Here is a 16,502-nt window from a genome sequence, read left to right as displayed (position 1 = left end):
TTATGAATGGCAAACACAGCAAGAGGGTTAGAAGCAGCTTTTTAATTTATTTTCTGAATTATGTTATTCCATCATCTTTGTGTTATTTCTTTTTATAGATCAATATTTTGGATGCAAAAAGAAGCATGAATATTGGAATATTTCTGAAACAATTCAAAAGGTAAGATGTTTTCTGAACCAATCTGAATTTTATCGCATTTTCTGTTGTACACTACACTCTGGTGTACCTTGGAATGCTGCTAATCTGTTGCTTAATTTTGCCATGAGATGCTTGTGCATAATTGACTAAGTATTTTACTTAAATTTCAGGACGTCGGTGACAGGGGGAAAGTGTCCTATTTCTTATTCTTTTTGAAAATTAACCTATATGGAAGGAATGGTGCATTTATAGCACAGCTTAGCATTTTAATACTGGTGAGGCAGCTCTTGGCAACACTTACACCCGCATTCCATTTCCCACATATTTAATGCAAGGGGGCATATTTACTAAGACACCAGATATGCCAGTTTTTGGGGATGATCTGACAAAATCAGAAGAATACTGTCAAAGTTCAAAAACTCATGCTTTAGTGAAGATTTGAACTAGGTTTAAAAATCACTATCTATTGCTCAACCTTTCCCAAGTTTTAAAAGTTCAAAATATAATGTGAGTGAAGTGTTCCTCTTATTTGCTAACACTCTACAACAGCAGGGACAGGATGGATAATCCTATTCCGTGGGCCCAAAGATCTTGTTAATATCTATGCCAATTCAGTCTCAGTAGAGATGTGCTCACTAACATCTTGAATCACGGGCTGAATGACCAACTGCAATTACCTTCCCTGAAAGGGACTGTACTACCAGCAGTTCTGAAGGTAAGTGCAGCTATCAGTTTCTGTTCTGTGGTCTCCTTCAGGATACTAGCATACCTAGTTCATCTTGTACATCCTTAGCTAGGAGATCTCTCTTCTACAGTGAGACAGTTTCTCCCATATTGACCTGTAATAAATTGAAAGAGCCTTTGAGTTATCCTTCTGTATGATTTTTGGCACTTGATGTTGTCTGTTTGCCTGTATGCTAATTCGCACCACTTCCCAGTACATTAGCTCTTGGTCCAGTTTAAAATTCGCATCCTTGTGTTCAAATCCCTCCATGGCCTCACCCTTTTCTGTCTCTAACTTCCTATAGCCCTACAACCAGCCAAGAACACTACATTTCTCCAGTTCTGACCCCTTGCGCATCACTGATTTTCTTCACCCCACCATTGGTGGCTGAGCTTTCAGCTGTCTAAGCCCTAAGCTCTGAAATTTCCTCTCTTAACCTCTGCCTCTCCACCTCTCTCTTCTCCTCTGAGATGCTCCTTAAAACCTGCCTCTTTGACCAAGCTTATGGTCCTCTGTTCCAAGAGTTCCTTGTGTCAGATTTTGTTTGATCGCTCTTCTGAAGCACCTTGGGACATTTTACTACTTTAAAGGTGCTGTATAAATACTAGTTGTTGTTGGAGTATTTCATCATAGACAAAGCAATGCTCCAAATCTCCAACCTCTCCAATTTATGAGGTGCCTTTGAACGTTGATCAAATGGAAATGAGACCAGGCCCTCAAAATAGCTTAGGTTTCTCTTTAAGGATAACGGGTAGACGGCATAATCAGTAACCGCCAATGTTTGCGCAAATTTAAAATTGATTTCATGCTGTTTCCATATTTAACAAAAGCATGCATTCATTGGGAGGAGTGGGGGAGGAACAAACAAAAACAGAAAATGAACAGCAATAAACATCATCAAATTATAACAACTAATTAAAGAACAATAACCCAACCTCAGGTCCAGCTTACTCCATTGATTCCATATTGAAGAGGAACAGTTGGGCAGAGCCTTTGAACCTTTATTATTGGCCTTCAGCATTGGTTGGAGTATTTTATCATAGGTGCAATCCACAGACCCCTGTTGTTGTATTATAAGGGTCTGAAAAGGTTAATCTTGAGATGATATAAGAGATCATGTGAGAGAGACTTGAAGCTGGATGCAGTGAGGCTTTGGAGGAGTCACTCAAACTAATATGATGTGCATAGTTATAAAATAATAAATATTGATGTTCTAACTACTCTAAACTGCAGAATCTCGCTAAGCTAGACTAACAAAGGTGGCAGCGTACCAAACAAACATAAAATAGTCGCAACAGCACGATTTAATCAACCAGTAGTTAAAGAAGGAAAATTCTATGGTGCTGTGCCAAGTACTAACTTGGTACCAATTTTACTTCAATATTTGCCAACTGTCATGGGAGCAACCTAACTGCATGCAGGAGACTTAAAAAATATCAGCCAAAAGATAAACAGAAGTCACCAGACCTCACAGCCTCTTTCAGCTATGTTCACCGATCATGTCTTTTCTCAATGGACTGTGAACTGGAAATTTCTACTGAGTATCCTGCAATAACAGTATAGTTCTGCCAAAACTGGGAAAGGAAGAATGAAACAAAAGGTAACCTGGCCCAAAGAAAAAAGGGAAGATTTGCATGTGATAAGTTGGCATATTAACAAAATAGAGGAATCAGCAGCTCTCAAAGCAAAAATGTAGGTTTGTCAAATGCAATACTTAAGCAACTTCATATCACGCCCCACTGGTTTATGCTCTATTGGACTATCTTGGCTACAGTGTATTATCAGAAGTGCTAAATGTACAGTGACCTTGATTGGCGGAACTTGTCCTAGCATAACCACAGAGTGAATATGAGGTTCCCCCTCCAGTTACCCAACAGAGCATTTGAACCCAGCTGTATTGCCACATCTTCTCTGCTTGGCATTATGTGATTTGGCCTTTATAGCCACTCCAGGCGCTGCTCCACAAACCACTGACCACCTCCAGGCACTTACCCATTGTCTCCCGAGACAAGGAGGCCAAAGAAGAAGAAGATTACGTGACTAAAATGCTGCGTTATGCACGCATGTAGAGACTATTTAATTAAACTATCAAAGCATTAAGGGGAGCTTCCACGGGGAATCTTAGTAAACAATGAAGTGGTCTAAAGTGATTGTGATTCCAGTGTATTTCCATCACTTTCATGTTCTCCTCTGCCAGTGCTCAGTCAGTTTTGTTTTTGACTCTTGACTAAGAAGGAATTCTCTTTTTTTTTTTCTCTCCTTTCCTCCATCTCTCTTGAAAGTATTAACTCCACTGGGGTACAGTTTCTCAGCATCAATCTCCGATACTTCACTTAAATGTCCACTGTGATGCCAGAATCGCAGCTGTGATCAACTAATTCAGCAAGGAGAGAAAATGGGACCTTCCCAGTCTGTACAACTCAGCTGCCTTAACCTGCTCAGGCATTGGAGGAGCATGATTTTACTGTAGTTAGTGAGATTGCCAGGAAAAGGAGCAGATTCTTTCCCCTGTACATTTGGAATGGGTGGTAGTCTGATGGGTAGCAATATGCCATTGCCTTTGGGACAGCGTGACTTTCTGTTATTGCACAGGTGACAGGATGTCGTCTCTTGATTCTAAAATGATGTTACATGGATTTGTTGCAGCTATCACTGGAATATTGTAGTCTAAAAGATTATCAGGCCTAAGATGCTCCAAATCAAACTGCATAGCAATTTGCAAAGTCTTCACATGGACAACTGTTCAATTGTATGTCACCCGTAATAATGCCAATCTTTTCGTCCTACCATCTGTAGGCTTCCAAAATAAAGGTTTGGTGTCACCCAAGCATTGTTCCTTGATCGATTTGATTTATTCTTTTCAACCTTGTGCTGTACTGGACTATAGTCCTTCTAAGTTGTTCTCATACTCCTTCAGCGCAGACTGCAAGACATCCCTAATATCAGCAGAACAAATAGTTGAGAGATTATTAACTGGCTTCCGTGGCTCTTAAACTAACCAGTGTTCTGGCCTATTTCACTGCTAAGTGAGCTTCTGATACTACTCAAATCATTGTATGTGTCGGATGCCTGTCTACACTGTCCTTTTCACACTGGTTATATGTTGAACAAGGTGGATTGTATTCAGTCTTGATTAGATATTTAAAATTAAATAGGCCTCCAATATACATTTCCTGATCCTGCTGATGTGACGTTTAGTTTCTGAACACAGGACACAGGATGATGTGCTACACTGTAGCAGTTTTCATGTTTGAATTTGAAAAAGTGTATGTGGATGTGCTTCCTCTACCAGCAATGCCGCATCCTCTGGCATTAATAAGTGTTCACATTGTGGTAGAGTTATTGCGGATTTTGTTTGTGATGGGTTGTCCCACATATGGTGGCCTGCCTTTTCAGCACCAGCTCCCGTCAAACCCATCTCCTGATGATGTCATCCTTCCATCTACGCACAGCAAACAATCCACCCTGTGGACGTGTCCTATCCACCAATGTCACCTCTGTTTGATTAGTGCCAACACACTTGGGAGCTCTGCCTTTGAGAGGACTGCCACATTTGTGAATTTTGATCTGGCAGGATATACCCATAATGCGCAACAGACAGTGAAGATGGAAATTGTTGAGTTTCTTTTCCTGGTAGCTGTAAGTCGCCCATGTTTCACAGCCATCCAGTAAGGTGCTAAGAACACAGGCTTTACAAACCATCAGCTTGGTCCTAAGGGCGTTGTCCCATGCGTGTTTCATGAGTCAGCTAAAGGTGGTAGCTACTTTCCCTATGCGTGTATAGAGCTCTGCATCAATGAACAGATTGTCTGTCACTGTGGACCCAAGGTAGCAGGATTTTCTAACCACTTCCAGTGGGGTGTTATATAGTGTGATCAGGGGCAGAGATGCAACACCTTGTCCCATGACTGTTTTTCTTGATGCTTATAGTCAAGGAGAACAAATTACAGGCACGGGAGAGACAGTCCATGAGTCTTTGTAGCTGCATTTCAGCGACAAACCCATCTCCTATTCTTTGAATTTCTAGGCATTTTGAGCTACATTTGTATAGATGGTATTTTCTGGAAACATAGTGTTGATATTATTGAGCAGAAACTTGGTGCTCAAGGGCCTAATATCTAGCTCGCCAGGTTTTTAATGAGTCATTTCCCAAGCTTATTTTGATTCTATGGCTTAATTAACTGCAGTAAATAACCACACAAGAGCGTGTAATATTCTATACTTGCTGCTCAGTCGTAAATAGGCTCCAGTCATGTATTTTCTGCTGAGATTAACATAGACATGTCTTTTGTCTTCACTGTCCTGCAATTTTCTTATATTCAAAGTCTCCCAATCATCTTCTGTGCTATTTTAGAATGATAATTGTCATTTAATGGATGACTGCTGAAAGGTCAAACCACTTCATGAAATTAAAAACTTTACGCATGAACAGTGTGTAGTGCATTCTTGCTTTTGTTATATATTTGTATTAAGATGCGCAGAAGCTGCAGGAAATGAGATACTGTGCAGTATCTCCTAGCTAGTATTACTGGTTGCAGTTTCCAAGATCACTTACCTGAACTGCAATTGAGAAAGAAGAAAATGTTAACAGCAGTGACCTAATTCTGGGAGATACAGACTCAAGGATCTCTTCCAAATGAAATTAGTTTAAGTAGTTTCCCACATTAATACATTTTTGGCACAAGTGATCATGCAGAAGTCCAGGAAGCTGTTTGCTTATTCAGCCTTTGAAGAAACTCATCAGCTTGTCAGCAGGCAAACCTGAACCCACAAAAGGACACACAAATATGTATATCTTTGCAAAGTTAATTTTATATTAATCTTTTAATGATCCAGTACACCACAATATAGTGGATACTGTTTATTAGGGTCAACTGTGGGACTCACTAACTTGGCTATAATTTGAAGACGGCCAGCTTTATCTAGGATCCTCAGCTTTGTTGGCTAGTTTGTTGCAGCAGCTCTGGCCTGTCTGTGCAATACATGAAAGCTTGGCTCTGTGCATAACCGTTGACAACTGTTGCCTCATCTCCACATGGTAACTCCTGGTCTCTCTGCACCTCCCTTGTTCACTTGCTGTCAGTTAAAATACAAACCTTCCCATACTGACTGGCCTGAAGACAAACAAAAGTGCTGTGATTACTTATGCTGCTGATCTTGTCGATCCTGCCTCAGTGGTAGCATCCGTGTCCCTGAGCCAGAAGGTTGTGAGTTCAAGCCCCACTCCAGAAACTTAGTACAACATCTAGGTTGACACTCCAGTGCAGTACTGAGGGAGTGCTGCACTGTTGGAGTTGTTGCCTTTCAGATGAGGTGTTAAATGAAGGTCAAGTTGGCCCTGTATGTTGGATGTAAAAGATTTTGTGGCACTATTTTTTTTTAAGAGCAGGGGAGTTCTTGCAATGTCATAGCCAGGATCCATCAATCAACAGCACCAAAAGATTAACTAGCAATTTATCTGATTGAAGTTTGTGGGACTTTACTGTGCACAAATTGGCTACCACATTTTTCTACATAATAGTGACTACACGTCAAGAGTAATTTATTATCTGTGAAGCTCTTTGGAATGTCCTGATGATTGAAAGGCACTGTATAAATGTGAGTCCTTTTAGCTTCGTAGCTTCTGGTTGTTGGCCCACCCATTCCATGCAAGTAAAATTTAGTGTTGTACTAGAGCACAGGAGCAACTCAGTTACACAGTGCGTACACAAGTGACTGTGCGATATGATAGTCTAGTATAATATTGAACCACATAGGTCAGGAAAGTCCCAAGGTACATCCTTCATTTGTGTTAAGCTAGCCAAATCCAGCTGGTGTATCAGTCGGCCTCAGCAATCCAGGATAAGGTAGAGAAAAATTGGGCAAGCCTTCTGCTAGAGGTTGTATTGAACTGATTAGAAGTGGCAGCATAATACCTTGGCTGGAATACCAATATGTTTATTTCCCAGAGTGACTGGGCAGAAGCTCATGTGTATATATAGGGACTGTGGCAGTGATTACTGTGATGATGCATTACAGTGAATTAGAAGATCTCTTCTACAGTACAGAGGACCACAGCATAAAATGGGGAAAGGCATACACATTTTTTTCTTTTTCCTTCAATTATCTGCCCATACCACCCCTTTCTCTCTTGAAGGTGTTGACTCAATGCCAAGATGTAGTTCCATGGGCACTTTTCATCCTTCAGTACCTTGCACAAGTGGCTATCTGTGAGCCAAGATAATAAATTTTGGGTAATTATTCAACAGTGAGCTAATTTTGTGACCTTGCAAATTAAATAGAATTGTGCTGTTCTCTGAGGCACCTTCTCTTTTGGTATGCATCACCCAAATCAACCAAATCAATCCTTTCAAAGATTATGAAATACGCTTTTCAACAATGCACATAACTGTATTAGTGGAGCGCAGTTAGAATAGTAAAGTTGGTCCAAAGCAGGGGGAAGTGATTGCTGTCCATTTCTCCCTGTTGGAAATGTATGTCAGTTGAGGACAGGACTAAAGGTGGCTATGGATAATAGCCTGTGGACATTTACTATCTGGGTTTACAAATAACGAATGCCAATTTGAGCAACATGTGGTAATGGCTGCCAATATCAGTGGAGCCAAATGCTAGCTCGAGTGAGGGCCTTGGGAGAGGAGGGGAGAAGGTTGGAAAGAAAAAAAAAAAAATTCCTTTGGTTGAATATATTGGCGAACTGAGTGAAATGGTAAGATACAGCCTGGCATCTAGAATTCCCCAGGCAGGGTCCCTGAACTCATTTTGGTTTTGGGAAAGGAGGTGGAAGAGACCAGTCATTTCGTCACAACTGAGGGAGAAATCATTTGCAGGCACCCAGACTTCTCTTGTGCATCAGTAGAAGTGAAAAGATCCTGTTAGCATCCTAATTACTACTGTAGTACTGTGCTTGGCTCAAAATAAAGAACTGTTCATGGTTTAATACAAATTGAAAAGTTTAGTCCAAAGCCTTAAGAATGCTTGATGCAGGAAATAGATTTCTTTAATGTGAATAGTGGACCTTTCACAATATTGATTTCTAAAAAGAACTGGAAGTCCAGTTTGAATATTTATTTGTGGAAACCACTTCCCCAATGTCTATCTGTAAAAATGACAAAAAATATATCTGCATAAAAAATAGACTTAAAGAGGACTCTTAACTCATTTTCTTACCCGGACAGTTTGTTTTGTAGAATTTTGTTAGCACGATCAGCAAAATCCAGCTCATCAGGACTGGCAGTGTTGTTCATTTTGTGCCTCTCAAGTGGTTTAACAGCCACCTAACTACAAAATTAAATTGAGCAGTGTTGCTTTATTTCACTGACGCTGCTATTTCTGGATTTTGAAAGATTGGTTCCATGGCATTAGCACCAAAACATTTTGTTCTTATGTGTGTAATAAACCTGTTTTTAAATCAGAATCAATGAATAAACTGCAATTCAAGTTCTAAAAAATATTTGTCTTCACTGCTTGGGTAGTTTGTATTGAAAGTTATGGTTAATTTCATGGTAACTGTTAGCCTGCTTTGTACTTCTAATGATTAATTTATGCTTTGAAACCTTGAGATCTTTGCTTTCCCCGTGAGGAAAAATGACATTATGGTTGAGCAACAGCTTGGAGCTTTGTAGCAGTTTAGACAGTTTGTTTAAAACTCTAATGGTAATTTCTGGGGTAGGTGCTTTGTCTCTGGTGGAGCCTGTATTCCAAAGCAACCTTCTCCCACCTGCATTTGAAGTAAATCTCTATTAAACAGATTCTTTGCCAAAGAGTTTAGCTGATCCATTGTTGAATTAAATTTGGCTGAGTGAGTAAATTAATTCCTAATAGGCTGTTTTAATTTTCCCTAGTGGAAAACTCCCACATGTTTCTGAAAAAACTCATTAACAAAGGGTTAAGAAGCAACAGCAGATCTTTTCAAAGAATATGAATTGCAATTTTACTACCCATCTTTTGAGAGCAAAAAAAAGTCAGAGACTAGAAATTAATCTTCTCCAATGTTTGAGTGCAGGGGGTGGGATTTATGATGTGCTGGCACCCATTCATATCAGACAACAGACAAAATTCATGTACCCACCTCATTTGAATGGCTCTAGTTTGTGCACCTCCAACACTGATCTGTGCTCCATTAAGCTGTTGGCGACCTCTGCACACAGCAGGAGGCCCTGGCAGCGTTGTTGCAGACCACATCGTATTGGCGGCTAGCGCTTTCTTAAAAGCAGGCTGCCTCTGAAAGGAAGCTGGACAAAAAGATTGCTGTGATGGATAGTCATGAAAGCTGAACACCAGGGAGACATCTCTGACCCACTACATTACCAGCCTCTCATGTTGCTCAATGCACTGCACCCCCATCATTCACCCAGCAGCACTCCCTGCCACTCAGGACTCACACCTAACATCCAGATGATCCACCTTGTCCCACAGACCTACTAATGCTGATAGCCTTACACCCACCTCTCACTTCCTCCACATATCTCATGCTATTCAGCTAGCGCAGGTACATCACCCAAACACAGTGCTACACAACCACTGGAATTCTGCCCCCTCTCTTGCAGGACAGTGTGGCGCACAATAGAAGAGAGCAGAGCAGAACTGACAGGGTAAGGATGCCTGCATTTCCTGAGCCCTACAGAGAAGATGGTTCTCTGAATCATCATGCCAGCTGTGAGGGAACTGCAGCATCCGAATTGGAGAGAACATTGAGGATAACGGTATGGTCCTGTCTTATGCCCCTTCTCAACCCTGAGCACACCCTTATCCTACTATCCAGCATGGAGCAAGCTGCTGATGGTGTAATGTGAGCTGTGAGGAGGATGCAAAGAGGCTACATTGTGATTTGGACAAGTTGGGTGAGTGGGCAAATGCATGGCAGATGCAGTATAACGTGGATAAATGTGAGGTTATCCACTTTGGTTGTAAAAATAGAAAGGCGGATTATTATCTGAATGATAGATTGGGAAAGGGGGAGGTGCAATGAGACCTGGGTGTCCTTGTACACCAGTCACTGAAAGAAAGCATTCAGGTGAAACAAGCAGTTAGGAAGACGAATGGTATGTTGGCCTTCATTGCAAGAGGATTTGAGTACAGGAGCAAGGATGTCTTACTGCAGTTATACAGGGCCTTGGTGAGACCACATCTGGAGTATTGTGTACAGTTTTGGTCTCCTTATCTGAGGAAGGATGTTTTTGCCGTGGAGGGAGTGCGAAGAAGATTTACTAGGCTGTTTCCTGGGATGGAAGGATTGATGTATGAGGAGAGATTGATTCGACTAGGCCTATATTCACTGGAGTTTAGAAGAATGAGAGGGGATCTCATAGAAATTGTTAAAACTCTTAACAGGACTAGATAGACTAGATGCAAGGAGGATGTTCCCGATGGCTGGGAAGTCCAGAACCAGGGGTCACAGTCTCAGGATACAGGGTATGCTATTTAGAACCAAGATGAGGAGAAATGTCTTCAGTCAGAGGGTGGTGAACCTGTGGAATTCTCTACCGCAGAAGGCAGTGGCGGCTAAGCCATTAAATATATTCAAGAAGGAGATAGATATATTAATGCCCAAGGGATATGGGGAGAAAGTGGGAACAGGGTACTGAATGAGACGATCAGCCATGATCTTTTTTGAATGGCGGAGCAGAACCGAAGGGCCGAATGGCCTACTCCTGCTCCTATTTTCTGTGTAACCATTGACCTCCTGCCTCCCACCCCAATCTCTTCCCACACACCAACCTTCCCCTTCTGAGTTCCTGCTTATAGACATGCAAGAGCCACCAGCTGCAGGAGCTCCAGCAGGAGGAACGAGAGCAGCAGCATAGCATTCACGGAGAGGTCCTATCACTTAACTGGTGCTCAAAGCCACCAGCTCAGACACTTGCACTGCATTTAACCTAGAGGCCAGTATAGAGTTGGGATTAGCACGTAGTGGGTCACCGGGCATGAGTGAGCTGCAGCCACGCCAGGTTAATTTGCTAGCTCACTGGAGGGTGAGCTGGAAGACAATTATTGCTGCAGAAGATTCAGATGAGGACCTTGATGGAGTGTATACACGAGAACGCTGATGGGCGTGCACACTGAGATGCTGGGTGCATTGGCTTATCTGTCAGACTGTTCCTGCCACTGTCAAAGATCATGGAGAAGTTTGGCTCCAACTTGGCAGAGGGCATGGTGTGGAGCTTGCCCTCCACAGCTTCTGCTCCATTTCCCTGTCATGCTGTAGACCCAGAGACACCAGCACAGCTGACTCCATACATTTTGCAATCTTTGTGTGTACAGGTCACTCCTCTGCTCTCCCTGTGAGGATGCAGCAACACTCTCTGGCGAATGTAGGCACTACCACAACATGTCCAGAAACACTCCAGAGTACTTTTAGACAATTGGCAATAGAAAAACTTCCAAAATTTAACTTGCCTGTAATCGGGGTGACTGACCCTTTAAATAATACTCTGCAGGGCCCATCTTGCTGCTTTTGGCATGGGTGGACAATATGGGCATTGCCAGGACCTGTGTTGTCCAAATTTGGAATCCTGATGTCACATCAGTTGGTTGGGTTGTGTGACGTCAGGATAGTGGCAATTCATTGTGTTTGGGCACATGCGACCTCTACCAACTAGAAGGACAAGGGCAGCAAATACATGGGAACACCACCACCTGCAAGTTCCCCTCCAAGTCGCACACCATCCTGATTTGGAACTATATCGCCGTTCCTTCACTGTCGCTGGGTCAAAATCCTGGAACTCTCTTCCTAACAGCACTGTGGGTATACCTACCCCAAATGGACTGCAGCGGTTCAAGAAGGCAGCTCACCACCACCTTCTCGAGGGCAATTAGGGATGGGCAATAAATGCTGGCCTTGCCAGCGACGCCCACATCCCATGAATGAATAAAAAAAATGCTGGAGATGGATCTTTGTGCGCGCATATCTCTGGAGAACGTTGTGCAGGTAGTAGTCAGCTGTGCAGCCTGCCCCTAGGGAAAGCCAGATGTGCTGTGCATTTGAATTTTGTGCCCTGTGAATTGTGCAGCAAAGGAAAAATATTGGCTGCTCCAGCTTACACCCAGTTTTATTGCTTGTCTCTGACCTCATTGCTGTTCAACAACAGCAGCAGCCATTGCCCTTACAAACTTTCTGCCTAAATAAGGATCTATAATTTTTGGGTCTTCTCTTGCCAAAGACACTGTGGTAATATCAATGATGGAGTGGAATCATCTTCACCCTGAAGTAACTCCATTCATTCAACTTCAAAACGGCATGGGACTTTATTTGGAATGTCCTGACCACGGGCATTATGCACCATTTTGGTGTCACCTTTGACTCAGTGGAAGCACTCTCACCTCAGAACTTCATGGATTCAAGCTCCACTCCAGTGATTTGGGCACATAATCTAGTCTGACACTGATTGCTATACATGTTCCTTGCTGAAGCTAAAATAGGTACATTAGCCTAGGCTAGAAGAATAAAGACTGGTGCTTTAATGTGAGATGTGATTTCAGCTTGATTTCATATGAGTTCCCATGCTTTAATATGCTGTCAGGGTAAGGTGAGAGGTGGAGGAAAGATTAAGGGGTGGAGAGATACGCTCTGACTTCCTTTTACAGTGGCAATAACAACTTGTATTTATATTAGTTCTTTGGAGTAACTGAGAGGGTTGATGAGGGTAGTGCAGTTCATGTTGTGCATAAAGACTTTTAAATGGCTTTTGATAAAGCACCACATGATAGACTTGTTAGCAAAATTGAATTGCATGTGATTAAAAGGGCAGTTGTTGCTTGGATACAAAGTTGGCAAAGGGACAGTAACACGCTCATACATGATGAACTTGTGAAACAAACCCAAAATGGGCACTTTCCTGAAAAAACAAGATGGAGTTGAGAGGTCAGGTGACCTTATCCTGTACGCCAATACATATGCAAACTATAAGAATCCTGAGTCAATCTTCATGTCTGGACCAGCCTTGGAAATGGCATTAAATGTAAGTGGCCCATTCTGTGTTAATGGCCTCTCTTCAACAGATTGGGTTAATAATGGCTTGGCAGACATGGTGTCTCCAAATTTAAACTCAAATGAATGGAAAGGAATGAAGATGGGTGACACCCAGACCCCATTGTCTGACAATGGCTCCACTATTAGACACAATTTATGAGGACAACGGTAAAGAGAAACTTTGGTCACATGACAGATCTGATAAGGAGCTTAATAAAAGTCTATGAGCAGGCAAAGACAGAGAGCCAGAGAAAAATAGATTCCATCTGCTCCACACACCATCTTGACTTGGAACTATATCGCCGTTCCTTCACTGTCACTGGGTCAAAATCCTGGAATTCCCTTCCTAACAGCACTGTTGGTGTACCTACCCCCCAAGAACTGCAGCGGTTCAAGAAGGAAGCACACCACCACCTTCTCAAGGGCAATTAGTGATGGACAATGAATGCTGGCCTAGCCTGCGACACACATATTTCACGAACAAAAACCAAAAGGACCCTGTCTAGAACACCATCTTTAAACTATCTGTAGACAGAGACGGGACATGGCTTTGAGACTCCCTACCTGAGAAATTGTACCAGGGTGGAGGGGTTTAGTGAGTTGAAGACAGCACAGCAATGGAGAGGCATAACAATGGGAGAGGCATAACAATGGGGGATGCAGAAGACGCTGGAGTCCGAGAGATTGAGAGTTCAGAAAGGGGCGTAGTTAGACGTGTTAGAGCAAAGAGAGAGTATGAAAAGAGACTGGCAGCTAACATAAAAGGGAATCCCAAAGTTTTCTATAGGCATATAAATAGTAAAAGGGTGGTAAAAGGTAGAGTAGTGCTGATTAGGGAAAGGGGATTTATGGATGGAGGCAGGGGGAATAGCTGAGGTATTAAATGAATACCACATTAATCTTTAACAAGGAAGAAGATGCTACCCAGGCCACAGTGAAAGAGGAGGTAATTAATGCACTACAAGGATTTAAAATTGATAAGGAGGAGGAATTAGATAGGCTTTCTATACTTAAAGCACCAGGTTTGGATGAGATGCATTCAAGGATACTGAGGGAAGCGAGAGTGGAAATTGTGGAGGCACTCATAATTTTACAGTCTTCCTTGGACTCAGGGTGGTGCCATAGTGCCATAATTGCAACTGTTACACCCTTGTTCAAAAAAGGATGTAAGATAAGCCCAGCAACTACAGGCAGTAGATCTAACCTCGGTGGCGGGGAAACTTCTAGAAACTGTAATTAGGGACAAAATTAATAACCACATGGAGAAATGTAGGTTAATTAAGGAAAGCCAGCACAAATTTGTTAAGGGAAAATAATGTTTGACTAATTTGCTGGAGTTTTTGAAGAGATAACAGAGAGCGTTGATGCGGGCAATTCTGTTGATGTGGTGTACATGGACTTCCAAAAGGTATTTGACACAGTGCCGCACAACAAACTTGTGAGCAAAGTTACAACTCATGGAATAAAAGGGACAGTAGCAACATGGATAAAAAAAGTGGCTGTGTGATAGGAAACCGTAGTGGTTAACGGATGTTTTTTGGGCTGGAGGAATGTTTGTAGTGGAGTTCTCCAGGGGTCAGTTTTGTGACCCTTGCTCTTCCTGATATATATTAATGACCTAGATCTTGGTGTACAGGGCACAATTTCAAAATTTGTGGATGATATGAAACTTGGAAGCATTGTAAACTGTGAGGAGGATAGTGTAGAACTTCAAAAGGACATAGACAGGTTGGTAGAAAGGGGGGACAAATAGCAGATAAAGTTCAATGCAGAGAAATGTGAAATGATTCATTTTGGTAGGAAGAACGCGGAGAGACAATATAAAATAAAGGGTACAATTCTAAAGGGGGTGCAGGAGCAGAGGGACCTACATGTATATGTGCATAAGTCATTGAAGGTGGCAGGACAGGTTGAGAAAGCAGTTAATAAAGCATACAGTATCCTGGACTTTATTAATAAGGATATAGAGCACAGGAGCAAGGAAGCTATGTTGAACTTGTATAAGACGCTATTTCAACCTCAGCTGAGTATTGCATCCAGTTCTGGGTGCTGCACATTAGGAAAGATGTGAAGGCCTCCTGTGCTGTAACAATTCTGGGATTCAAATGACATACAGGCCCACTCCCAAGCAGTTTGATGCTGAATGGAATTCTGACCCATATCCACTCCAACCTAAATACTTCCACCTCCATAACATGTCTCCCTACCTCAGCTCATGATCCAGTGAAACCCTCAGTCATGCTTTTCTTGCTTCCAGACTCGATTACTGCAATGCTTTCCTTGTGAGCCGCCCATCCTTCACCCTACATAAACTCGAGTTTCTTCAAATCCCTCCTTACTTTGTTGTTTTCTGTAACAAATTCATTTGCCCATCTTTTTTGCTAAACAAGATTAACTTCTAATGCACCCACCTCCCCAACACTTCAAATTTGGGGCAATTGGGGATGGGCAATAAATGCCAGCCATGCCCACATCCCAAGAATGAATAATAAAGAAAAAAGCCACAATGTTATCTCATCAAAAAACCTCCAGCAAGTTAGTTAAACATGATTTGCCCTTCACAGATCTGTGCTGTCTTTCTCTAATTAACCCGCATTTACCCAAGTGACTATTAATTTTGTCCCGAATTATGGTTTCTAGAAGCTTCCCCACCATCGAAATTAAATTGACTGGCCTGTCATTGCTGGGTTTATCTTTAGAGTAATAGAGAGATACAGCACTGAAACAGGCCCTTCAGCCCACTGAGTCTGTGCCGACCAAACAACCACCCATTTATACTAATCCTACATTTAATCCCATATTCCCTACTAATACCCCACCTTCCCTCAATTCTCCTACCACCTACCTATACTAGGGGCAATTTACAATGGCCAATTTACCTATCAACCTGCAAGTTTTTGGCTGTGGGAGGAAACCGGAGCACCCGGAGGAAACCCACGCGGTCACAGGGAGAACTTGCAAACTCCGCACAGGCAGGACCCAGAACTGAACCCAGGTCACTGGAGCTGTGAGGCTGCGGTGCTAACCACTGTGCCGCCCAAAGAGATGCCTAAGAGATATCTGAAATCCTGCAGAGAAGGGAAAAACAAAGAACTGAACACACACAATCAGTGAGAGCTTGAGCCTGATCTTTTCAAAAGTATAATCTGAAAGTCTCAGGATCCATTCTAATCGCTCCAACTCCTACTTGAAGATCCATGTTTCTTTTTACTGCTACTTGCCTATTTTGCTGCCCTCTGGCTTCCAGTCCCCAACACCTCAAATTTAAAAATCTTATCTTTGTGTTTAAATCCCCTCATGATCTCACCGCACCTTGTTTGTAACCTTCTCTAGCCCTACCACCTCTGAGAACTCTATGTTCCTTCAACTCTGGAATTCTTTCCCAAAGCCCTTCACCTCACCTCCGTTAAACCCTCCTTAAAATCCACCTCTTCGATCAAGCTTTTAGTCACCCCTCCTAATATCTCCTTCTTTGGCTCGGTGTTTTTTTTTTGTCGGATTATGCTTCTGTGAAGCACCTTGGGATGTTTTTCAATGTTAAAGGGGCATTATAAGTTATAAATGTTGCTGTAACGTGTGCTAGATTTGTGCTGTTAGATTATCCTCTGTCAACATTCACTATTGCCCGTATGGTAAGGGTGCTGGTGTCTGGATGCTGGAGGTGGTAGATT

At 42.3% G+C, this 16,502-nt stretch overlaps 1 protein-coding gene across 4 annotated transcripts in view; it reads left to right on the top strand.

The window, feature by feature from the left end:
- Window positions 1-16,502, top strand: part of fhdc1 (FH2 domain containing 1) — a 134,573-nt gene that overhangs the window by 43,107 nt on the left and 74,964 nt on the right. For 3 of the 4 annotated variants that reach the window (XM_068040831.1, XM_068040814.1, XM_068040823.1), the window contains one exon: window positions 99-160. The exons of the other annotated variant lie outside the window; for it this stretch is intronic. In XM_068040831.1, the coding sequence (XP_067896932.1) occupies window positions 99-160 (62 nt within the window). The remainder of the gene's footprint in view (window positions 1-98; window positions 161-16,502) is intronic. 4 annotated transcript variants of the gene reach the window in all.

This window comes from Heterodontus francisci, chromosome 1, assembly GCF_036365525.1.
Source record: "Heterodontus francisci isolate sHetFra1 chromosome 1, sHetFra1.hap1, whole genome shotgun sequence".
NCBI lineage: Eukaryota > Metazoa > Chordata > Chondrichthyes > Heterodontiformes > Heterodontidae > Heterodontus > Heterodontus francisci.
The sequence above is the reverse complement of the archived record's forward strand: the minus strand, read 5'-3'. Positions and strand labels throughout refer to the sequence as shown.